Here is a 26,240-nt window from a genome sequence, read left to right on the forward strand (position 1 = left end):
TACTTTTTCCGTCAGCGCATGCTCATTGTCGAATGTAAGAGCCTGATTGGTTGATCGGCGGAATGCGAAGGAGACGTGCAGATCTGGCTCGAAGTGGTAATTTCCTTCAAAATCCGGGCAGCACACCTAGGAAAGCAAATAAAACAAATGGAATTAGGCGTCAGTGATATGCAGTTAACTTTAATGCAATCAATCGAAATGACATTGGAGGTGAAAAGAACTAAGAACGAAGAATATTAAGCTTTTGTTGCTGTTGGTAGGGTAAAGAAGTATAAGCGAAACTTGTTAGGTGAGTTGGGGCTTATTTGGTTAATAAACACAGGCTTTCCAAAAATGGAACGAACATACACAGCAGACGCGGGATGAACGCTAGTCTCTGTGACAAACACTTTTTCTTGCGGTAAGGCTGTGTTTATTCCGTAAAAAATATATCCGGGTTTTTATGCACTTCAGACTCCGAGTATCCAACGCTTGCACTGTAAGTACCCCGATTTGCTAGATAAAATGCGTGAATCAACGAGTGCGAATTTAGAGCTTCACAGAGCCAACTTCCGCTGAAAAAACAGGTTGAATCAAGGTGACCAAATTTTATGCAACATTATGCTGCCGCGAAGTATTTTTCGTTAACTGTGTAGTTCGATTTTAATTCTGCGCTCGGGGGTTTGTCGGCGTTGGTATCGGCACCGACAGCCTGTCTGTTGTAGTTATCCATCGATTCAAGTATGAAAGCGGGGTTTTCTGGAGCCAACGTTACTTGGGATTTCTCTATATTCATCTTTAATCTCATTTAGGGAGATTCCGGAGCACATATGCTTAAAACAATTGCAGCTGTTTTTTTTTTATTCACAAGAAAAAGGTAATGTAGTCTGCAAATATAAAAGGACTCAAGTGTTCTCTTTTAAATCATCTGGTTTAATTTTTCCTATAAAACATTCCTGGACCGGGCCCTTCGTCGATCACTATTTAATAATGACCGGTAAGAGCCCTGTATAACTGAAATGAATTCATCTGCCAGTGGCGGCTTCTGCACCGATAGTTAACGTTTACTAAGCGCCCTGAAGCGAAACTTGGTTCATCTCAATAAAGAAGGGCAACCCGCCACGGTGGCTCAGTGGCTAAGGCATTGCGCTGCTCACTACGAGGTCGCGGGTTCGATTCCCGGCCGCGGCGGCCGCTTTTCTGATGGAGGCGAAAAGAAAAAAACGCCCGTGTTTACGAGATTTCGGCGCATGTTAAAGATCCCCAGGAGGTCAAAATTAATCCCGAGCCTTCCACTACGGTGCGCCTCATCGTCTACGTTGCATCGGCGCGTTAAACCCTACGATCAATCAACCAATAAAGAAGGGAAATGGAAATGATAGGAGTAAATCTTGCAAAGAGGAAACGAGCAGTACGTGGGATATACCAAACTCTGATAGTTGACATTGCAGCCTCAAATTAAGAGGAAGACGAGGTTTTTGCCTTGGCCTAAATGCGGAAAATTAACAAATAACTTCTGAACTCCCAACGTTGAGAGATGGGCAACCGATAGACGGGACTGTTATTACAGGAAGACCATGATCTTCATCAACAGATGAAATTTTTTAGAAAATTCGGAGGGAAAATTTAGCAGTGGCTTAGCTCGTCCATCCCAGTATATACGTAGCGTGAGCTAAGGTTCAACAATCCAATCGAATCCAGTCTATCCCAGACCATTCCAGTCCAGTCACTTCTTCTCGCGCATGCGCAGCGCGGATCTAGGAGCCACGCGGAACGGCTATGAAGCGGCTCCGGCGCAGCGCCATACTTGTCTACTGCGCAAAGGAGTCGCACAGCTGGGCACGCGCCGGCGCCAGTGCGTCTGCCGCGGCTATGATTTCACTCCTCTGGAATTCGCAGACCGGTGAATGTGCACACCAAATTTTATACACACCCGTAGTCCAATTAGATCTGATTTCCAATATCATCCAATCTAATCCAATCCAATCCAATCCAAGTCCAATCTAATCTAATCCAATCTAATCCAATGCTCCTCGCGCTTGCGTGGCACGGCCCTTCAGGGTCTACGCGAAACTGCTCAACCTCGGCCAATGTAGCTTACGCTACAAAACTCGTCTAGGCCTTAAAGACAAGGGTTGAAGGAACATGAATGATGGTTTTGCGCTGCACTGGGAACTAATGGGCTGTTGAGGCGATCAAGCCGATGACGCAGGAGTTGCAACGTGCGAGACATTCTCAACAAGCCCTGCATACGATCGCAGGTTTCCCCCTATTTTCGTCTTGCGACCTTTATGGCATGCGATTATATTAGATCTGTAGAATACATAACCGGAAAAGCACTAGGGAGCGGGGATTTCATAAACGTCGCTTGAAAATCGCGAACAAAGAAACCAACCTTCATGCATTAGGGCTGTAATTAGATTAGGCCAACCCTAGAATATGCTTCAACATTAGGGCGCCCGCACACAACAGTCCTTACCGAAATGCTTGAATCTGTTCAAAACAAAGCTGCGCGGTTTATGGTGTCATGCTAGTCCCGTTATGAAAGTGTATCATCGATTAGGCAAAGTTTAAATCTCTCCCCACGTGCCATGCGGAGAACATTTTTCTGCTTATACTACTTCCACGGGTTATACCACACTAATTCGCCATTTCAGCGAACTTTCATTCAACCTGCTTCGCACACTTCGATGCGTGCCGACCGTGATCATAAGGTAAACCAGTATTTTCTAGAACAACAAAACACCAATGTCCTCCTCTTGCTGTATCGATAAATGAGTATAATTCACTGCCTGCTAGCATTGTCGCACGCACTCTGCATTAAACTTTGCAATCTGCGTTACTTGCTTTTCTTGAAACCGATAACCAATGTTAGTCATTGTAACCTTTCGCTTGTGTAAAAACGATAAGCAGGGCTTTCCAAACGTGTTTGCTCTGTGAATACGTGTTGCGGTTTTTTGAGTATATATTTCTTGAAGTCCGACTGATTATTTTGGTATACAGTACATATTTGATACAATGTTCATTGTTATTATTGCTGTATGTCGCCCCCCTTATGAAATGCCCTGCTGGGCCCTTAAGATAAATAAATAAATAAATAAATAAATAAATAAATAAATAAATAAATAAATAAATAAATAAATAAATAAATAAATAAATAAATTGTAATGCGGGTTTATTGCCTTGACAGCGGAAGGAAGGAGGGGCACTCAGAAGAGGGAAACGAATCGATGGCCCAGCCGGCAGAATGTCTCGAGCACTGCACGAGCTTCATGCCGATGACGATGCGGCTGCGGTGGCTCACCCTGTTGCCTCGTCGTCGTCTGTACAATCCGGGTGGTCAATCCCCTTGAGCGGGCGTACGCCCATCACAGGGACAATGCTGACTGCTGTCATGGCCGCGTAGCTTATCCCTTGTTCGTTAGTGCTCGCATGGTGGCTGCGCGCCACTTGCTCGTCTTTCGCACTACAAAATAAATAAAGCTCGATCCAAATCGGGGACAGAAGAGTCTTCCCTCCGCTGCTTTTTGTCTACCTGAGGATAAAAACGTTCTGATCATCACCACCTCCTAATTAGCTGATGATATTGATGGACATGATGATGAGGTTAAACGCGTTGCCGCGCTTTTAACTGAAATTTTGCAAGCAGTGAGCCGAACTGAGGTGAGAGACGGGGGGGGGGGGGGGGGTCATTAGAAGGTAATCGGCCGATTTCCGCTAGGCACTCAGGGATGGTAGGACGACAAATTCGGCATTAAGGGTGATGCTACCGGGACCTCATGTCAAGTAAGAAAAGAACATGACAAAGCTTGTTTGAGGAGATGCTTAGAAGCTTTGATGATAGAAATGGGCAAGAAGCGTGCACAGGTACTTGTACCTCGACAACGTTGATAGCGTGTACTATAGGGATGCGTTGTTCTTGTAATTCAAGTTCAAACTACGCGCAATAGGGCAGCTTGACAAAGGACAGAGAGAGAGAGAGAGAGAGAGAGAGAGAATGGCTGTATCACGGCTGGGTCAGGTGGAGGGGGTTGCGGTGCCGCGTGTTTCCAAACACTTCGCTGCACAGAGTACCCACGTCACATGCGTGATGTCGCTGCGCGCGCCATTCATTTGAGCGCCTGCTAATACCAGCCCACTGATGCGGCTGTGTGGCCCAGATGTAGCGTACGAAGTGCTGGCGCTGTCGGCTGGGGTTCGAGCCCCAGCAAGTTTATATCTATTTTTTTTTTCATTGCTTAATTTTTTAAAATTTTTTTTCTAAACTCAAATCTACGCTAAAACGCTCTGTGTCGGTAGCGGTGTTATTATGATCAAATCTACGAGTTGTTTTTGTTAATAACAGTAATTTGGTATGTGTTAGGTCGCTTTAGTTTTGGGGCGCAGCCAATGACCACGTTGAATTAACATTCTCCATCGCGCGAACAGACATGTTATGAGGGTGCTATGTGCAGCGAAGTGTTTGGAAATGCGCTGCGGGGCCCTCTGCCTCCTATATACCATTTCGTCCTTTAATCTTTAATACCATCAGGCCATGGTCTGGGCTGTGTTCCGCACGAGCAGTTCGTTCATCCTATCCAATGCTCCAATCATAGACTCGCTGGCACAGCCACTGGTGAAATGGTTGCACCCAGGACGGAGAAATTTAAATATACTATACAAGGTGCGACCTGGGTCTCCAGGGTCGAGTTTCCAGTGGGTGGGTGCGGGTTGAGGAGGCAAGAGCGAGTGCGGGCACTCGCAGGGGGAGTGAAGTTGGGTGTCCCGGGCACCGAAGAGAGGGCAGAGTGAGGACGGGAAGTGAGAAGGGGTGACGCTGCATGAGGAGGAGTGCATTTAGAGGGGACGCCAGGTTCCGGCCTCCTCCTGGGCGAGGGTGGGGTGCGGGGGGGGGGGGGGATAGAACCACGGAAGAGCCGGCGGTAATGTGTGATCTCCCGGTACGAGATGAGAATGTCCCGGGAGCTGGGAAGGCCGTGATTGGTCTCCAACGAAGGGCCTGCTCAGGTAGACATGGCTCGAGCTTTTCGGCTGGCCGCCTCGTTGGCACCTATTCCCGTATGGGCGGGGACCCGTAACAAGACCACGGGGTGGGTGGGTGGTTTTCGGGGTAGAATTTGGAGGTTAATTTTGCATATCCTGCTAGATTGGAAATTTCTGATTGCGGATCTCGAATCTGACAGAATGGTGTCTGGACAGGGATCTTGGCCTAGACGAGGGGTAAAACCGCTTCCGCTGCCATTGTTGCTAAGCTTGTGAGGACATCGAGGGAGACCTGAGATGTGCCATACTCAGATAGCGCTACTTTCCAGACGGCAGCTCTGGAGGATCATCTTTCAGCGTCTACGTAGGGGTATGAGGTGAGGGGGGGTGGGGGGCCTAATGTGCCCAAACCGAAACACGGGGACGCTTGCGTAGGCTGCAATAGTGATACATAAACAATCGAACACATTTTTAAGGGAGGCCAAAGCACCCCTCTACATGGTCATAAAGCATTGGTTTTACAGTTAATTAAAGGGCTCCGTGGCCTAATAAATTATTCAGGCAAGAAAAATGGCACTCGACGCCACCCTTAGTTAAACAACGACGTTTTAGTCCTCAGCATTACCAGCTAAACATTACCCTTATACCCTGCATTGTTATTTATTTGGACCAGTCATGTTGCTTCTGAGCAACGTTTTCTTTTCTATTTCTTTGGCCTTTTGGGCGCTGCTTTTGGGGCATACGGATATATAATAATCATTATCGTCGCCCAGTCAAGGTCAGTCTCTGAGAAAACAGATTTTGAATTTACATTTGTGTGGCACAGAACGGCGCAGAAGCCCCCGGCTGCAATATGTGGCTGACGTTCAGTGAGAATGCTTAGGTTTTCAGTGAATATTTTCCTTGAGGGTTGGGGGCAAAGCCGGCACTCGGCTGTGGAGCGTAATCCATCGTTTGGGAGACATATCCTGCGGCCGCGACCTCACCGCAGAAGATTGAAAAATTCACCCCACCTCCCCGAAGGGAATCGTGAGGAAATGCGAATGCATTTCTTTTGCGCGAGCGTGCGCGGAATTTATAATTAATGAGGAGACGGTGATTTGTAGCGTAACCATTTATTTAACACCACGCCGGAGCTCCCGCGATGCGAGCGCCCTCACACGCCCGAGCGCGCTCCTCCTCTCCACTCACTCGCCGCTGATCCGCCCGCACCACCTGCTCCGATTGCTAGGGGAGAGGAGGAGCGCGCGCGCTCGCAGCTGTTGCTATGGGAGAGGGGGTGAGAGCGGAGAGATAACACCTGCGGGTGCGTGGACGCCGCACGCCGCCTGACATGGCTCGACTAAGAAATGCGTTCGCATTTAAAACTGATGTACTAATTCGTGTAATTCGACGTTATTTACCTGGTATAATTTCTAGTTAGGACGAACTCTCGACAAAAGCGCCAGAAAAAACGTGGATGGAGGGAACGGACAGGACGTGCGCGACTGACAACTAGTTTATTCACGGGATGCGGGCGGAATATAAAAGTTTGCAACAGAAAAGAGAGGGAGAGAAAACAAAGCCTTCGAATAGAACACGCTTCCTCCGTACCTCCTCCCCCTAGTAGTCAACCCTCAAAGCCTTAATGTGAAACGCATGAAGAATAAACAAAGGGCCACTCCCAGGCGGATAACTGGATTACAAAACGTAGGAACATCAAATTTGGTGGCACGTGGTATCCTTTGTCACAAAGCGCTATCAGCGTTTGGCTTACACAGTTGTCTCCCAATTTCCTTCTGTGAAACGCTTCAATAATGCACCGGCCTGTCTGCCTGGCGTGTCTGGAAAGAACGGTTGTTTCTTTTAGCACAGGTTAACAGCCGCATGCGTGGCAGTGGTCGGGAGTAGGTGGTCGCTTTTAGAGACCGTCTACGCTGACCTAGGCGGGTATTGACGCATCGACCACTCTGACCCATGTAGCTCTTGCCACAAGACAGAGGATGCCGATAAACTATACCCGTCTTGCAGGGGGCAAACCTTGGTTTGTGTTGCACACCACAATTGCCCTCTGTGCGCTTGCCCTCAGGGTGGCTGCGCACTTGAGCACACATCCTGGAGAGCTTTTCCGGGGCAGAAAAAACCACAACGACACGATAGCGCTGCGCTGTGCTGCGCTAGGACGCACTTTAGTTTACTTGTGTTCATAAAGTTATCTTGCAAGGACAGCTGACACTGTCCTTTTCAGGTGCCCCGTGACAATATTCTAAGCCTTATACTCGTTTTTGAGAACCCTGCATCAATTTTGCGTTTTTTCTGTTGTTAGGTACGGCAGTGTTGGCGCCAGCATCGGTTTCGGTGGGGAGGCGTGTTGATGTGAGGGCGTCTGTCTCGGATGCGGCGGACGACCATGCGAGTACCGACGAAGCGAGAGAGAATTTCTATGCGGATGCGCGTCTCTTGCTGAAATCACGTATGTTTTATTTTCCGCCCTATTAGCGCTGTCGGCGAGAACGTAACAACAAAGAGGTCATTTGGCTTGCTCAGTTAACTCACTTACCTGAGCAGGATTGACTAGTTGGTCATATGGTGTCTCCCTACAAGGCTTGAAGACGTCGAAATTGTCGGTAGTGCTATCGTTTGTGTCTGGATCACTTGGTTCGTACAACCGGCCTTGTAGCGTGAACGATATGAACAGGCTGGTTTCGTTGGAAACTCTGGCCATAGCCCCCAGCATTTTGAGCGCGTTGCTCTGAAAAAGGAATGAAATAAACACTAAGGAATGCGTAAGTCCTAAATGGCTAACCATGTGCACGTGTAAAATCGACGTGCTCGCGCAAAGGACGTACGCCTGCGGCGACATCCGCCGCTGTATTTGCGCCTACCGACGACCCTGGAGAAGGCAAATAACCACATAGGCGCAGCAGCGCACGCGCAAACCCCGCGTACTCCAGTTCGCCGCGCAGTGTGGCTAGACTACCTCGGACTCGGCTCGGTGTCGGGCAGTTCAACTACATTTTAACTGAAATAAAATAAATGATGCCTACTCATAAAAGCACGTATACTGATTACAGAAACAATTAAAACAGTTCTTGGGGCATTGAGAAACGTTGAGGATTAGTATATGCATACCTGGCAGGCACAAAACCCTTTGCTACATTTGGCGTACACTCCTTTAGTTGCTCATTGCTTTGCACGTTTTCTCCCGTTATTTTCTCTACGTATGTTACAAATTGGTTTTTTCACATAGTTAAGAGTAAACTTAGCTTATTTATCAATTAGCTTTCTTGTTATGCGAACTGGCCGCCAGATAACATCACCGCCAGAGGTCTACGTCGACACCGTGCGCCCGAATGTTTGCGTCGATGTCTGTCTGACTCTGACTTGGACCTACCAAGCGCGTAGCAGTGCATTTGGCGTACGGCGGAGTACGCCGTTTTCTTACACGCTTACGCCGGTTTATGCTGTTGCGCGAGTACGCCGGATTTACGCCTTCATGTGGTTGGGTCTTAACTGGTCATACATTCAACATGGCCACCAAGACAAAATAACACTGCATTTATTGGGATAATGTAGCCTTTGGCAATTCACTCGCCTCTATTCCAGTCATGAAAGACATTTGTTCAGCGAAAAAAAGCAAGAAGTGCTCAAAAAAGTTCAAATTTTGCATTGGCATGTGGTGGGCAGCAGCTACGGCATATGGGCCAACAGTAAAAACATCATCATCAGTTTGTTAACCTCACGTTAGAATTAAGTAATGCGGTAAAATTAAACTAGAGGCCCCTCTACAATCGACCAGCCATGTTTTAACAGTAGCTTACGCCGGTGACCCGCCGCTGTGGCTCAGTGGCTAAGGCCTTCCGCTGTTGAGCACGAGGTCGCGGGTTCGATTCCCGGCCTCAGCAGCCGGATTTCTGATGGGGCGAAAAGCAAAAACGCCTGTGTGTACGACATTTCGGCGAACGTCAAAGATCCGTAGGTGGTCAAAATTAATTCGGAGCCCTCCACTACGGCGCGCCTCATCGCCTGCGTTGCGTCGGCGCGTTAAATCCTACAATAAAGCAATCAGGCCTCTGTTGCTGTTGTGCGTTGCGTGCTTACCATCAAAATTCGCGTCTTTTACGTTTTCCATTAGGAATGAGACGAATAATTTTGCAGCGTAAACTACACTGGCAGAGGTTCAGCAGTTTCGCGTGGACCTTCAAGGGCCGTCCCGCGGAAGCGCGAGGAGCATTGCATTATATTTGGATTTGGATCAGATTGTATTGGATTAAATGGAATTGTAGAGGATTGAAAATCCAATCTAATTCGAGTACGGGTGTGTTAGAATAGGATGTGCACATTCGCCGGTCTGAGGAGTGACGTCATAGCCGGGGCAGACGCACTAGCGCAGGCGCGTGCCCAGCTCTGCGCCTCTGTTGCGGAGTAGCCAAATCTGACGCTGCGCCGGAGCCCCTTGATAGCCGTTTAGCGCGGCTCCTGGTGAGCCGTGCTGCGCATGCGCGAGGAGCAGTGACTGGACTGGACTGGACTGAACGGGACCAGACTGGACGGGATTGGATTGGAGTTTACTGGACTGTACTAGAATTACTGGGACTGGATTGGATTGGAAATTGTTTTAGCAGCAGTAAGAATGATAATCAGCTAATCCTAGACAACCATAGAACCTAAGAATAACCAGCTGAACCATATCTCACGCTACGTATGTCCTGGCATAGCCTAGCTATGCCACTGCTAATTTTTTTCTATGCAGCCATGAAGTACAGTCGAGCACGATTTGAAGGTCATCGCGCGAGCGGGACCTAGGGTTAGTTTGCGAACCATGAAAATTGTTTAGGAACCGTGATACTCAGGATTTCGCGCTCTTCTCTCCCATGTGAGCTGTTCATTGCTACAACAGTGGCACCCACGACCAACTTGCCAACCTTTCCTTTGTAGCAATTATATTCGTTGGGATCAAACGCAAACTTGATTTGATTGTAGTGTTTAACGCGCCCAAGCAACGCAGGCGAAGAGGTGCGCCGTAGTGGAGGGCTCCGGATTAACGTTGACCACCGGGGATCTTTAACGTCCGCCGAAATCTCTTACCCACGGGCGTTTTTGCTTTTCGCCTCCATCAGAAAAGTTGCCGCCGCGGCCGGGAATCGAATCCGCAACCTCGTGCTCAGCAGCACAACGCCTTAGCCACTGAGCCACCGCGGCGGGTCAAAAGCACACTTGGTTGCCTGTTGTCTACTCTGGTGATAACGGAATTGGCAGGAGGGAAGACCTACTAAAACTGGTGTTCTGCCTGCTTCATTTGAGTGAGTTGCACTCTCGCAGGCTTCAAATCACACTCTGCTGTACTTGCGGCACATACCGATAATATGTCAATGAAGCAAGCATACGTGCATCTTCGTCCTTAAGTAATTGCTTTATTGTTATTTTTCTCCGCTCGTAACACCGTAAAGTACCTGCACTCAGATGAGCACCTTATTGCACTGCTGTTGGGTGTTGAGCTTGTACATGTTTCTTCAATTTGATTGTTCTTTTAGGTTTTTAGTCGGACATACCTGGTCCCAGTAAAACGGTGGTTAGGGAAATACAGAATGCTGATTCTAATTGCAAGAGGACGGTCAAGAAATTAATAGAATAGCGCCACAAAACAAACCTCCGCGATAAAGAGAATTGTGCAGTTTTGTTGATGTGGAAGCAATACAAGACGTGTAGAAATCAGTGCTTTTCATAGAGCAGGTTTTATTGAACGCCTGTGGTAAGTGAAAGGTGATGTCCGTAGGCAATTAAACACATCAAGAATTGGTAGTTGACGGGGAAAAATACAGTGAGAGGCTTTGCCATGTTATAACACTTTGTACCATTGGAAAGACAATAAATAAAAAAATAAGGCTTCAATCCAGACCGCATGCATGTCCATATGATCGTTTTTCTGCTGCTTCGCCGGTTTGAGGCAGCGCTGTTGCATCAGCCAAACAGCACGACCGCGTTATTAGATACCTGCGGTTGCGCGGCGCAGCCTGTCGCATTCGGGGCGAAATGCAACAGGAGCTATTCAGAGCCGGGCGACGTCCGCGCGTCGCCCGGCTTAAAATGTTTAGGTGTACACCATTTGGATCGGCCACGGGGATCAGACGTTAACGCAGCTTTTTTTTTTTTTTTCAGATTTCTATGAGCCAACATGTCTTTAAACCTGCATGTGCATCATACAATGAGGTCAGAAAACGGCATTTCCCGAAAATCTATACCTCCATAATTCCGGTACACACGTCACTGTTTTTAAAAGATGAACCTATGTTCGCAAATAAATTTCTTTTAAGCTCTCTTGCAGACGTCAAGTTTTTAATATGTTCGCAAACAAATCTCTTTTAAGCTCTTTTGCAGACATCAAGTTTTTAAAGCTCAGCCGGTACAGTGCGTGAGCTCACAGCCTACGAGCATTGAGCAACGCCTTGATGTTTTCATTGTTCGCACGAGGGGCCCGCTCACGTATAGCATGCTCTTCGGCTCGAGCTACAGTCACGTTCCATCCATAATCCCCTTCATCCGCCATTATGAACATCTCCACGGTTTAGTCTACGCGCCCTCAACACACATATATACAGTATTTTGGGACATATTATACTCATTTCATACATATTTTAAGCTCAAACCTGACTGTTGAAAGACCGCTTAACATAGTTTTGGCGCTCTGTGGTCCTAGATACCCTTGCCCCAATAAACACAAACATACTATTACTACTTAAACCTGCATGTTCCGCGAATTAAGGCCACTAAAGGCGGATCTTCAGGTGATTCAAACCGCGCTCAAACATGGAATAAAATTCGGGGGTTAGGAGGGGAAGCATAGGTCCAGAGTGCATCTTCTTGGCTACTCCCCTGGGTTCGATGTGCCGCCTATGCGTTGCGACACTGCGTTCTTCTGGTGCCTTATTTCAACAGCGGTGTACTGACGTTGACGGCGAGCTTTTGCTACTGCCGAGTGGAAGCGGTTGCTACGGCAATCCTCGTGCTACGCAACGCTCACAGAGACGTAGTCGAGGAGCCAAGTTGCAGTTACAGACGCCGACGCACGCTTGTTCGTCAATGGGGCTATCTAATGGTTTCACTTCAAAACAAAGACCTACTCAAGGCGCCGGCCCTGTCTCAGTCTTCGGCAAAGGGCAGAAAAACGGCTGGTCGGCGAGGCATTCCGATTACGGAATAAATGCAATGCCCTGCGAGTGTTTTAATGATTGGGGGAATGGTGAAAGCTTTTCTATTTAGACGAGGCGGTGGGAATTGCTGGATGGGCAGCCTAAGTAACTTAACTACAGGAGTGTACACCTTTTGGGCTAAGACATATGTTTCTTTTTAGTACGAAATCATTACCTGGGCCCATCCACGGGAAAGCCGCCATCCACTATCAGCGAGTGTAGCCGTGAAACAGTTGCACTCACTGGCCAACGGGGCGAATAAAAAAATTACCAGTGGCTTAGCTCGGCTATGTCAGGATTTACGTAGCGTGAGCTAAGGTTCAGCTGGATATTCCTAGGTTTCCTGGTGGTCTAGGATTAGCGAATTATCATGCTTACTGCTGCTAAAACGATTTAAAATTGAATCCAATCCAATTCAATCCAATGCAATCCAATCGCGGCGGCGACGGCTCCGGCGAGCCCGCAGCGCGCCGTGAGACGTCACTGCTCATCGCGCATGCGCAGCTCGGCTCTCCAGGAGCCAAAAGAAACTGCTCAAGCTCCCCGGACAGTGTAGCTTACGCTACAAAATAAGAGTAAAGTGAGTGATCCAAAAATAATGTAGCATTTAAGTCCGGGTGAGACGGGAGTTGAACGCACTATTCCGGAAGGCGAGTCAAGCACGTGCTTCCCGATGATCTACTGCATGCTGACTTCGATTTAGAAAACTTCGGCAACCTGTGCACTGAAATCGAATTAAAACGACGTTTAAGTCCTGGCCACGCTGTTAAGCTCTATATTAATAGGTTAACCTCACGTAAAACCTGAATATATAGGTACAACAACATACCCACTGAGGCAGTATGGCCAATGACGACGAGAGCTGCCGTCAGAAGCTAGCGGTCGTTCCGCACCATTTGAAATTTAGTTGCCCCGTGAAACGTACCGAATCGCAGTTCTCACATGGCTCTAACTAAAAGGAGCGTGTCGTAAGTGTGACGCGTAAAGCTCTGACTGACGTCCACACATGGGCTTTGCGGTGCTTCGCAGTCGCCGAGTCCAAAATGCGCGCATATTGTAGAGTGAATTTCGGAGCCCTCAATTCTGCAGGAAATTACATTTTCCCAAATCTAACGGCGGACATTGGGTTGGCTGAATATCCTCTACAATTTTCACATTTCTATCGGACACCTGCTGCGATAATTGAACAAGTAATTAGAAAATACTAGTAATTTTTTGCTAAATAGCCATTGGCACTCACTTTATCGCACCCACAACGGCCCCTATCACTTCATTGGAGAAACTATTTATTTTCGTAAGCTTATTTTTAAAAACCACTTCGCCTTCCCTAAAACACCCTGTATCCTCGGTATTCAATGACGTGGAATGTAAGCAGGCAACCAAGTGTGCGCCGCCATATCTTTGGCCAAGCGTCTGTTGCTAGGCGACGTTGGCCGCACGGCCCGCAGATCAGGCACCCCTCTTCTTCTCCATGCAACCATGTGAGTGTTACGTCGGGCTCTGCGGGATGGCGGCACTTGTCCGTGCTAAGCACGACTGTGAAACACATGACTGTGTTTCACGTTACGAACTCTTCGCCGAACACAAAGTATTGCGTCGAGTTCACTGTGAGTGCGATTAATAACATCTCTGTTGGCGCCACAGTTTAGAATCGGATTGGAACGGAGCAGATGACGCACGCCGGTGTCTTTTTTTTCTTCGGCGAGCGGTCGCAGTGGCCCGGGCTGCGCCGTGTCCGTGGCGCATCGGCCATGTCTGTGGCCGTTTCCAGTGTTGCCAAGCGAAGAAATTGACCGCTAAACGTTTCATCGAATACCGTCTATATCGTCTCAGTGATATGAATCTTCAGCACCACTGATAACATTGCCTACATCGTACTGATTTGCAACGTAGGTTTAGGCGCAAAGAATGTCATTGAATAAAGGAACTTTCGATCCCCCTTAATCTACGTTGTGGCCCAGCACTCCCTTGGCCCCCGGAACCATTTAGACCGCCCAATGCAAGTATTTCCTCCTCGTCAATAGGCACTTAAACGTCCTGCGTGTCTCGGCGCTAGCTGCATTGAGTCCGACGCTGCAAGTGTTTTAACCCGGGTACTCAAAGATCTCAGTGACGTAATGTCCGTCACAGTAGTGACGCCACCAGAAAAGGTACAATAGATGCGGCGGCGCCCGGTTTCCAACCACGAACTCTCTCGCCACAACGGGAGGTTTGTGGCGCTCTGCCACAGAACAGGGAGGATTTTAGAGAAGCAACGGTCCAGCTTTTCCTGTACTGCCAGAAAAAGCGTAATGACGGCGTCGTGAACTACCGAGGACGCCCGCTTGATGGCGTTGTAAACACGGCTTTGTAGACATGGCGGATGCTTTTTCCACAGTCCGCTTGAGCTCCTTAATAAAATGGTTGCCCTCGCACGGCGGCTGCCGGCTCGCTGCTCCACGGCCGGACTCGACTCTCCTCCTCCCGCGCGCGAAAGGAGCGTCGAGTCCGACCGTGACTGCTCCTGCTGGTTCCTGGCTGGAACGCTGGCCGCGTGTTTACTTGCGCCGCGCTAGTGAAGTGATATTACGCCAGGTGACCAGATGGCCTCTACTGGCACTGACCACAGTGAGCAGCAAGTGAGAACAAATCGTTTATTGACATCCGCAAGTTTACAGAGGCCCGGACATCATTTTATTTCGATCGCTGCAATTGTACGTCGCTTTCGTGACATTTTGTTCCCATAAAAACTCATTCTCTTGCGCTAAGATTTCGAACGAAGGGCACATTGCTTCCAATATTCTGCTGCCCGTAGCGGAGTGCATAACACTCACCTTCTGTTAGAAGAATCAAATATTCTGGCCTCGACAGCTGTCTTTCGATGCGGAATTTCCCACATTTGTCACTCCATAAGCACTCAATTCCCGTGTTTTGCCAGTCCTCTCAACAACTGATGGACGCAAAAGCACATAACAGCAATAACAGTCACGAAACCAGTGCTCCGCGCTCATAGAAACGGTGGGCCGTTGCAGCGGTTTGAATTTGATTGGGCGGCTTTGTGGTTGCGAATTCAGAAGCGAGGTGGTGCACCAGTCGGCTGTTCGTAAAAAGTTGCGTACATTTTTGCGCAACGAATGTTTGATGCGGAACTTGTTAATAATATTTAAACAACACACTGTAAGCGAACGTTTTTGGCTCTCTGAGTGACGGAATGAATGTTTTGTATTCTCTACCAAAAATAACCTTTCGGTTGCGCCGTCTGGTAGACTTGATGGTCGAAAACTGCGCTGTAGGTTGGTCACGTGGGGCGTCGATTTTTACGCCGCCTATAGGGAAACCAGGGAACGTCCAAGCTTGAGAGGCCTGGCTCTGCCCACTGCGCTACGAATCGAGACGTGAGCATCTCTACGAACGTGCTATATGTCCTTCCCTATGACTCACGCAGATGGTGCTGCAGTCTAGGGGAGGCGAAGCGAAGTAGTGCATCATGCTTCAATGTCAATGCCTTCGTGTACGGGGTACGCGGGGTACCCTCCGCTGTTTTTTGTTTCTTGCGTGTCCGCGTCAGTTCGTCTGTCCGGGTCAGGCTCGCGAGCCCTCAGCACATGGAGGATCCTATACCATTCTACTGCTCGTGCGAAGGGCCCTTTGACTTACGTGTTCTGCCGATTCTCATAAAAGAGCGTTCAACCACAATTATATTATAGTTACCTTTACTCGCTTTTTCTTCCTTCTCAAGCTCCACTGCCTATCTTTTACACACGCTTCAGCTCTCTATAAATAATCCCTCCTTTCCCACTCCCCACGTGTGCTGTAGCCAGCCGGGCCGTATGGATAACCTTCCTGCCTTTCACGTACAGTCTTACCCTTCCCCTTTCTCCCCCTGCCCTCATCTCTCTTCCTCCGTGTGGCGACCACCGGAACGCTGGAAGAGCGAGCTATCGTGAACCAGTGAGCTAGAGTATGCGCTGCGGTACAGAAAGAATAGTTGTGTCTTAAATGCAGCCGGAACAGTAAAAATGTCCATATGAGCGATTCGATCCCCGACTGTTATTTAAATCAAGAAAAAATTCTTCACTTACCACAGTAGGAAAATCAGCTGAAATAGACAAGTTGGCCGGGTATTCGTAAATAGTTGGTGGCAAGATCGTGCAGTCTGCCCGGTCGCTGTTGCTGAACGAAATGTGGGAAATGGCGATGAATATGTCGGGTTTGATCCATGTTCTGCAAATTGATCGTTGTAAGCGTTTAACCGAATTGTAGTAAGAAGGACGCGGCAAGCAGAAAGCGATTGCAAGGTCAGGGAGGCAAAATAAAGGCAACTTTGAGAGCAGTTAAAGAAACTATCCAGCACTCGACGCATTTTTCATTGCACGCGTACGACTTATCTGAGAGGGGAAATGAAATGGCGGGACCGGACAAAGACACGAGGAAGGCGACCGCACAGCAGTGTCCGGTTGCGCTGTTTAATTTTTTCTCCATGTAAGAGTGATTCGCGGCAGTTCCCATGTAGGTGAGGTAGGTGTTTGTGCTTCTTTCAAACGCGGCAGATCGGCAAGCTTTTCGGGGAAGAATCCAATGTTTGCCGTGCGACGTAATGCTATTAGCAATGCTACGCCTCGATCGCGCATAAAGAAGTTGTGGCGGTGCATGGGAGAGGGCGAGGCAAGAAATTCTCTGACACGGAGGCGAATAAGGCTTCAGCAGGCGCAGTAGTCATGCGCCTTCCCTTCTCAAGACGAGACACCACCGCTCTTCTCACAACTTTTCTCCGCTACGCCACGACGAATTACTGGGCCCACCCAGACCTCCGCCGAAGAAGGCTCTATCGACTGGACCCGGATTGCAGTTTCCGAATGCCCACAGAGACTCAGCGAAGCTACTAGTCGCTGTTACATCGACTGCGGCTCAGTGTAGGTGTCACTCATCGCTACCAACGCCTCATCGGTGGTTCGAGTGACCCTGACTATAAATCGTGTCACATACCGGAAACTAGTGAACATGTGCTGTGCAACCGTCCCTGCTACGTGTATCGCCGTGGAAAGTTAGCCACACCTTTGGCCCGGTTAGACAATCCGGAATTGTCTGAGGACATCCTGCTAGGACCGCGGCCAGACCCGCAGTATTCGGTACGAGGCCTTGAAGGCAGTGCTGGCATTCCTAGAAAGCAGCGGTTTGGCAGCTAGGTTGTAGCCCGATCCCGCAATGGTGAACTGTTGAGCATCAACTGTACATGGCTAGGCGTTTTGTATATACTTATACTATCACCTATATCAATCATCATACCTCTCACCCTCCACCTATGCTCTTTCCCCCCTTCCGCCACCCTCACACATAGTAGCAAATCAGAGACTATACGCTGAGGCCAACCTCGTTGTGTTTTCCTTCTATTCAATAAATTACTCTCTCTCTCTCTCTACTCGTCACAATTTTGCCATACTCTCCGCCACCGCTTTCCTCCTCGCAGTCTCTTCGGTGTCCTCCTCGTTATCACATCCAGGCACGGCAGTGAGGGGCACCGGAAACCAGAAGAGCGGACACATAAGACCTGCACTCTAAAACAGGTTTGGGTTCAAACCAGCGTATTTGAATTTAGAGCCGAGTGCTTTCCCTAGGCGGCGTCTCAGTACACTGCTGTGGGGAAACGATAGTTAGCCTACTTGGTTCCGAGTGACAAATGAACGTGTCGTTGCGTAAATGGAAGAAGTGCACTCAAGTCGTCGCCAAAGATGCACTCCCAGTTTTTTTTTATTTTTTCTTGAAATTCATCAATGCGGTTGTTCCGAGCTTTATTGCTGGAACCTAAAGCTGGCCAACAGCTGTGCCGTCAATTGCATTATCCAGTTCCCGAGCGTGAACAACACCAAGAAAAAAAGAAGAAGAAATGGTCGCATTTCCACTCGGTGGATGATGGCGAGTGTGCGGAGTACGGGCACTCGAAATGACATCCAAGTTGGGCCCAGACCGTCATTCAATTTGAGCCGTGAGTTGCACCTTGATTATTCCCTAAATGAAACTGCAGCTCACGGCTCAAATCAAATTTCGCTTGATGGTGGTGTGCGCAAGGATGGACGCGGACGGACATTGTGCGGTCCTAAGGTACTCCGCCCCTAATACTTCAAACAAGTGTATAACTTAACTGATGGGCACGAGGTCGCGGGTTCGATTCCCGGCCGCGGCGGCCGCTTTTCTGATGGAGGCGAAAAGCAAAAACGCCCGTGTGTACGAGATTTCGGCGCACGATAAAGATCCCCAGGTGGTCAAAATTAATCCGGAGCCCTCCACTACGGCGCGCCTCATCGCCTGCGTTGCGTCGGCGCGTTAAACCCCACAATCATCATCATCAACTTAACTGATGATCGTAGAACAGTAATGTTTGGCTAATCTAGATAATGGCCTGCTATTCTAAACTCCTGATTCGCTTGTTTATTTATTTAAGTGTTCATTGAAATGCTGCTAGGCTGATTGCCAGGCTTTAAAAGCAGGAGTGGGTGAGCGCGGTACAAGAACATTCACAAAAATAACAGCGAGGAGAAAGACAGATCGATTGACTAATACAACGGACAATACTATACAATATTGACCTATTTATGCACATACACTTGTATGCTGGTAAGAGATAGTTTCGAGACATGGCAATGACAAACTTATAAAGACAATGTAATACGCAGGGCCGCAGTGTACTCGCTGCAAACTAAAACAACAGAGAAACAGTTCGCAATATTTTTATCGCAATACAAATTAAAAAAAAAACAATTATTGTAGTTCTTTTAGGAACGCCGGTACAGAGTTGGAGTCAACCGTGTTAAGGTAAAGCATTCCAATTAGCTGCTGTGCGCGGGAAAAAGGACTGTTTGAAAGCATCTGTAGGGCATAAAAAATCCTTTACTTTTCTGTGAGTGGTATGACCATGTTGAGCGCCGTTGCATCCGTTCAATGTACTTATTTTAGTTTTGGGTATGCTGAGTTTATCATAATATATGCGATGGAATAGCTTTAACGTCTCCCGGTAACGCCGGGCCAGCAATTTTTCCAAGTTTGTTGTTTGAAAAAGACTTGATGGAGATGTATGCCAGTTATCAGAGTTAAAAATTACACCGTCTTCCCATGTGGGAACCCTGAGGGGATGCAAAGCCGTGCAATCTGGATCAGCTACTCGCCGCTGGCGTTTCAAAGCGGCTTCTTGTTCTCAAAGCAAGGAATCCGCTGCTCGGCGCTGCCGTTTACGTTCGGCGTCGCGAGCTCTCCTCTGTGCAGCCTTGTCTTCGGAGGTGCTCGCGGTTCTGACAGTGTGCTGGCTGGCGCTAGTTGAAGGTGTGTTAGCCAGTTCGCTGACGGAATCGTTGGCGTCCATTTCCAGGGATCGGACGGCACAGTACCGAAGAAGCAACTGAGCGGAGCGCGGACCGGGTTTATTTGCAGCGCAGAAGGAGTGGAGAAGAGGAGCAGCGTGCATGCGCGTAATTGGACAGCTGGTGTGGAGAGGGGAGAGGAGGAGCAGCGCGCGTAGCGCACAGGTGGTGTGGAGAGAGGAAGGGGAGAGAGTGGTGTTATCACAGGAGGTGTGGAGAGGAGGAGAGGTGCGGATGCCGGACGCCGGACGGCGGAGGGTCGACTAAGAGATGCTTTGCATCTAAAAATAAACCGAACAGCTTTTATCTGCACATTTTCAATCTTATCAATATTAGATTGTGTGTAGGAATCCCAAACTGCTGCTGCATACTTTTCTTTTTTTTTTCAGCTTCTCTGCGCACATTTTCTATCTTATCAATATTAGATTGTGTGTACAAATCCCAAACTGCTGCTGCATACTTAACACAGGCCTGATATATGTTTTGTGTGCTAATAACTTAATTTCGCGCCTTGATTTTCCGAGGATTCTTCTAAGGTATCCACGTTTTCTGATTTTGATTGTAGGGTTTAACTCGCCGACGCAACACAGGCTATGAGGCGCGGTGTAGTGGAGGGCTCCGGATTAATTTTGACCACCTGGGGATCTTTAACGTGCGCCGAAATCTGGTACACATGGGCGTTTTTGCTTTTCGCCTCCATCAGAAAAGCGGCCGCCGCGGCCAGTAATCGAACCCGCGACCTCGTGCTCAGCAGCGCAACGCCTTAGCCACTGAGCCATCGCGGCGGGTATCCAAGTTTTCTCATTGCCTTATTCACAATGTGTGTTATGTGGTCGTTCCAGCGGAAGTCGGAGGTAAAGACTACGCCTAAGTTTGTTTTGTAGGTACTGCCTTTATATATTGATTATTGACATGGTATTGGTACATGAGGGAATATCGTTTTTTGTGAGTTACAGTCATTGCAATAGCTTTCTCTAAATTTTTTGTCATTTGCTGCGTTAAGCACCTTTGCTGTATTTGGTTTACTGATGAGTATAGAGTAATTTGGTGGCTAGAAGTTTTGATTTCATTCTACATATGGGGATTCATATGGGGTTTAACGCGCTGACGCAACGCAGGCGACGAGGCGCGCCCTAATGGAGGGCTCCGGATTAATTTTGACCACCTGGGGATCTTTCACGTGCGCCGAAATCTCGTACACACGGGTGTTCTTGCTTTTCGCCTCCATCAGAAAAGCGGGCGCCGCGGCCGGAAATCGAAACCCCCCACCTCGTGCTCAGCAGCGCAATGCCTTAACCTCTGCGCCACCACGGCGGGTCATGTTACAATATGCAATCATCCACAAAATAGTTATACTTGCATACATATGTTGCGGGCTAGGTCATCCAGGGAGCTTTTCAGATAAATAAGCAAGTCGAAAAAAATAGTTGACGATTAAGATACTTCCTAATGGGAAAGTTGCGCGCAGCGCGAAGTGGAGTTTTCCCGGCCACGGCGCAACGCTGCTCCGTCTCACGAAGTGATCGCGTGTTCAGCGAATGCATGGCGGCGGCGATACTCTGTTTTTATCCCGCAGCGGGTCGCCGCCGCCGAGCATGTTGTCGTAAATCGTGTTTGAACGCCCCGCGCAAATGTCAGCGATGGTGAGCCTCTGTGTCGGCCGCTTGAACTGCGTCTCGTGGAGTGAACACGACGTCATTGGGCGCACGACTGTACGCGTTGCTATGGCGTCATCTCGCTGCGCGTGCCACCTTCCTGCATATCTCGCAGACCCCCCTCAAACTTTCACCAGTCTTCCTTCTCCGTTTTTTAAAGACGATAGTCTTTCTTGGGCTACTTAAACCCAAACATTTTGGTCTGTCTGTATATCTGTCTGTCCGTCTGTCTGTCTGTGACTCGATTCAGCAACCCGGCCAAAGTAAAACAATGCCTGCACAATAGTCTTATATAGTCACAGCTAAATCTACCCGCCTAAGCCCGGTGTAATGTTCATGCTTGTTGAACATTCTTGAAGAAGAACAAGTCACAACGCAAATCTAAGACAACAAATTAATACAGAAGTGATATTTGCAGTGTTCCTTTATAAAAAATCACACATGCTTGACTTTGGCGAAACTAAATACTTTATAAACTGCAGAAAAAAAATTCACTTCGCCGTCGCCTGCTGTCGCCCGCGCCACTATAGCTTCTGGCGCCATTTTAAGAAATCAACCGGCAACAGTTACGAAAGGTTCCACTAGATGGGTTCCACGTTCTGCTTTCAACGCACGTGGAGTAGGGAAACGCGGTTCTATAAACGTTGAAGTAGGGCGCCTCGATTCACGCGTGTCTTCGCCGTACGGCAGCGTTGGCATCGAGACACCCGGTTTGGAGCAGCGGAACGCGGGAAATTTTAAATGATTTAAGCAAACCTTTGGCGTCTTTACCTTGGGAGGAGCGCGACGCAAGAGGAACAACATGAGAAGTGAGCGGGAAAGCGAAGGGACACATTTACATGGCAAAAGTCGATGAAGACTACCGTCTTTTGACGACATTTGCAACGAAAGGAGCAGATACGCGCCCAATTTTTTTATGTTGGGTTATCCCTACGTTCTCCCGGTAAATAGGGCAACGCCGCCCTCAAAGAACAGTAGCGGGCGCCAAAGTGCGGGGCACTAAAAGTGTTGGGCTGTCCTTTTCAGGCAAGACTCACTTCACGATGCTGCAGTCACTCGGCTACTCTGAACTGAACGGCGTGCGTTCCGTTAATGTCAGCGTAGAGAGGCCATTCGTGTTTTGCAGTTCGCGTGCAGAGCTCACGCCGGCCCTGCTCTCGCGCTGTACATATAATTGTCCCCAACATGTATATACAACTGTATATCTCTTTTCAGTCCAAAGTTCCTCTCACCTCATCGTTTCAGTGAAATTGGCCAAGTCCGAGACAGTCGCCGGCACTCCGAGTGCCAGGAGGATCCGTCGCGTTCGCGTTTCCGCCATCTGACGGTATTGGCTAAGTATCTGTAAAGGAAGAAAGGCAGTGGTGGCAAGAAAGTCTTAGTTCTGGATGAGGGAAATCTTATTTTTTAGGAGCGAAATGGTCGAAGTGGTATCACGATGAAGTGAAATGCTTGTTTCTTGTTTGTAGTTTTACTGTTTTGTTACGTTTTATGTATATGTATTGTTGCTCCCTTATCTTGATAGAACCTTTTCGGTTATATTTCCGAGAGGCAAATAAACAGTTTGTTGGTTGTCACCGCTATTTGTGTGTATCCTCCTTCTTTATGTCCCGTCTTGAGTGCTGTTTCATGTGAATCCACAGGTAGACATTGTACTGGAGGGGGAAAATGTTGGAATTTTACCTTGAAGAAAAAAAATATTTTGGAAGAGTTGGAAGAAAATTTCAGCCCCAGGTTACGAAAACTGGTGTTCGACGCACCTATGCAAGCGCCTAAATGAGCTTCATTTCCATTCAATTGCACGGCGCCATGTCGCACACGTCTAGCTCAGCTTCATCCATACGGGCTTATCGCTCATGAAGATAACAAATATGATCCCAGCACTCGCCCCTTTGGCCAATGTAGTAGTATACCTGAAAGTAGTGGGCATCCATTAGGTTTTGTGCAGCTAGTCAAAATGGCGCTAGCTGTAATTCAGGATACGGTCGCTTCTGGTCTGGTTTACACAGAGTATAACTCTAACGTATACATAGTAAACGCATGTCGAAGAATACGAGAGGTCTACGCACAACGCCTTAGAATTTTTTCGAAGAAACAGAAGCGAAATGGCGAGTGTGGTGGTGTACGTTTGCACTCAGGGCGGGTGACTACCTGCGAAGGTTATGCCAGTGCAACTACAATTGGGCTTACATCGCGTTTATTTCGTGGGTGTACCCGATGTTTTAACCACTGAACAATGGGCTCTACTGGTGAAGTGAAACGGCGAGCGCGTGGCCACTGTGGTCCACGAAGCGCCGGAGCGGAGAAGCGGCGAGAATCGGAAACAGCCAGCGTATGCGCACTGACTGCATGAGGCGGCAGAAGCCGCTCTGTGGTCTGCTACGGCGCTCCGCTGCTGTACGTATACTGAACTAGAATATTCTAGTTCACTATACTATACGCCTCGAGCGCGGCCTGTAAGGGCGCCACTGAAACCCCCTAGCGGCCCGTTTCGAAAGCAGTCGCGGGAGTCTCCGGTCCGCTCACCACTGTCGCCATTGCTTTTGCGACACGTTCGCGAGTGATATTTTCCGTTTGTATGCGTTCGAAATACATATTTATATGGAGAAGTCACTCTGTTCGCAAATGTGGTGTATTTAGGAGAGTGTAAACTTTTCGGACGCGATCTTAGTGTGGTACATTCGGTCCGCATACGCGCCAGGTGTGTGACACAGCCCAGCGTCGCGAAACCGGCATGTGCATGGTGCTGATTGTAGTTCCACTGCCCGGAAATTTACTAACAGTACCTCCGTAAGCAGCGTTCGTTCAGATGCTCATGCTACGGCTAAACACTACAATGCAAATAAGTTTCGTGTGCTTACATAATCTAGCGGAGCACTCACACCTGACAGCACGCCAGTTACGCTTCATATCTCATATTGATCCCTGCCCTGAACAAGCCCATGTGGCATAAATTTCACGGACATTCTACGCAATAAGTACGATGGATAATGCAAAATTATACGCGGGAGTCGCACGCGACAAAGAATTTACTGCTGGGTGGTATTGTCGTGAATTGAGTCCTCGCCAATATTCATCTGCTACATATATCATCTGCTTATATCGGCGTCCCACACTAAACGCTTCCTCGAAACATAGTCATATGACACAGGGAGTCTGCAGAATCTAGCACAAAAGTGAAATCAAAGCTCCTTATCAGATACCACACTCTTCCAACGACACCTTTTATATCTTGTGTACTGACTTACTGTATACTTCGAAAAATGTGTCCGCCGAGTGATCAGCTGTTCGTTAAAGTCGAAAAACTAAATAAAAGTGAACACGCAGCTTGTGCGTGTGGTTATTAAAACAGGCATTACTGGATTTAGCTCCGCATTTATACACGATAGTTAAGCGCCCTCCTGCTCCCCACCTGTCTTTGAAAATATCAGTGCAGTTCGCATCTGGTTGGTCTAATGAGTCCTACCTTCTTAAGTTAAGACAAACGTCTCTAGCATTTCCGAAGCTGCACTGGGTTTTTTTCATTCCCGTACGAGCTATTCTGTTTCTTCCAGAATGACCATTTATTTTTCCGTAGTTTCTTTAACTTTCCTAGGTTGTTGCTATAAGGCACGAATGGAGCACATTTCCAAACGCATAGCCTTGTAATATACTAACCATATTCGCGTCTCTTATATTCCCAAAAAAGGCGCAAGTTATTGTGAGGTATTGGGTAACCAGAACGTATTTTTGTACGACGTATATATATTTGAAACAAAGCCACATTGGTTGTCCGCGCTGCAAAGTGAAACCAACCTCTCACTGTGCCAGTATTAGGTCTAACCAAGGCGACAATAAAATGCACTTGCGCCTGACGTATCTGGAAGCGACAGTGGTGATATGCTGCTGCCGTCGCCGACGCCCGTAAGAGCGGCAAAGAAGCGCGTAGTTCCGCGTCCACGGATAGCTCTTGTTGGCGTTTGAGCACTCTATCAGGACGCAGCTGTTTTTCGACGTACCCTAAACATCACCATAGCAAGTTGTTTAGGGCGCGAAAAAACAAAAAGAAGTGAAAGAGAACCAAAACGCTGCATGAGCCGCTATCAGCTACGCAGCGGTCATCCCGCATGCGCCGCGGAGAAGCGGCGGCAGGCGGCGCACCGATCGCAAAGCTCGAGGCGTATACGCCTCGAGATTCGCGATCGCTGCGCCGCCTGCCGCCGCTTCTCCGCGGCGTTTGCGGGATTAGCGCTGCGTGGCTGATATGTGGTCATGCAGTGTTTTGGTTTTCTTTCGCTTCTCTTTGCCTTCCCGCGCTCTAAACAACTTGTTATGGTGACGTCTGTAAGCTAACTGCACGTTTAGGGCACTTAAAAAAACAGCTGCGTCTTGGTAGAGCGCTCTAACGCCAACAAGAGCTACCCGGGGAGGCGGTTCTGCGCGCTTCTTGGCCGCTCTTGCGGGCGTCGGCGATGTCAGCAGCATATCACCGCTGTCACCTTCGAACACGTCAGCACAAGTGAATTCTATTTATTGTCGCCTCGTTTAGACCTGATATTGGCACTGTAAGAGGTTGGTTCGTTTTGCAGCGCAGACAACAAATGCGGCTTTGCTTCGAATATGTACGTCGTAGAAAAATATGTTTCGGGGACGTGATAACCCAATAGCTGACAAAAACTTGTGCCTTTTATGGGAATATAAGCCACACGAAAATGTTAAGAACAGAAAAGAAAATATGAAGTCAGATATGTGCCCACTCATGCCTTATAGTAAGAACCAAGGTATATGTTAATGAAACCACGGGAAAATTAATGGTCTGCAGAAAGGAATAAATAGAATAGTCGTACGGGAATAAAAAAAAAATGAGTGCAGCTTCTGAAATGCTAAAGACGTTTGTTTGAGCAAGGTAGTATTCACCAGACCAACTAGATGCGAAATGCACTGATATTTCGCTAGACATGGGGGGGGGATGAGGAGGAGGACGCTCAACTATCGTTGTTTACAAATGCGGAGCGAAATCAACGAATGAACGTTTTAGTAATCACACACACAAGCTGCGTGTTCCCTTTTCGTTTGTTTTTCGCCTTGAAAAACGGCTGATCACTCGGCGGACTCATTTTTTGAAGAATACAGGGTAGGCAGTT

At 48.2% G+C, this 26,240-nt stretch overlaps 1 protein-coding gene across 1 annotated transcript in view; it reads right to left on the reverse strand.

Annotated features, from left to right (window-relative positions):
• Window positions 1-26,240, reverse strand: part of LOC144137869 (uncharacterized) — a 42,453-nt gene that overhangs the window by 11,625 nt on the left and 4,588 nt on the right. The window contains exons 2-5 of the mRNA XM_077669884.1: window positions 22,350-22,459; window positions 16,193-16,334; window positions 7,502-7,693; window positions 4-126 (exon numbers count right to left, since the gene is read on the reverse strand). Of these exons, the coding sequence (XP_077526010.1) occupies window positions 4-126; window positions 7,502-7,693; window positions 16,193-16,334; window positions 22,350-22,459 (567 nt within the window). The remainder of the gene's footprint in view (window positions 1-3; window positions 127-7,501; window positions 7,694-16,192; window positions 16,335-22,349; window positions 22,460-26,240) is intronic.

The sequence above is a fragment of the Haemaphysalis longicornis genome, unplaced genomic scaffold, assembly GCF_048455015.1.
Source record: "Haemaphysalis longicornis isolate Haplotype H1 unplaced genomic scaffold, Haemaphysalis longicornis Haplotype H1 scaffold_5, whole genome shotgun sequence".
In the NCBI taxonomy this organism is placed as follows: domain Eukaryota; kingdom Metazoa; phylum Arthropoda; class Arachnida; order Ixodida; family Ixodidae; genus Haemaphysalis; species Haemaphysalis longicornis.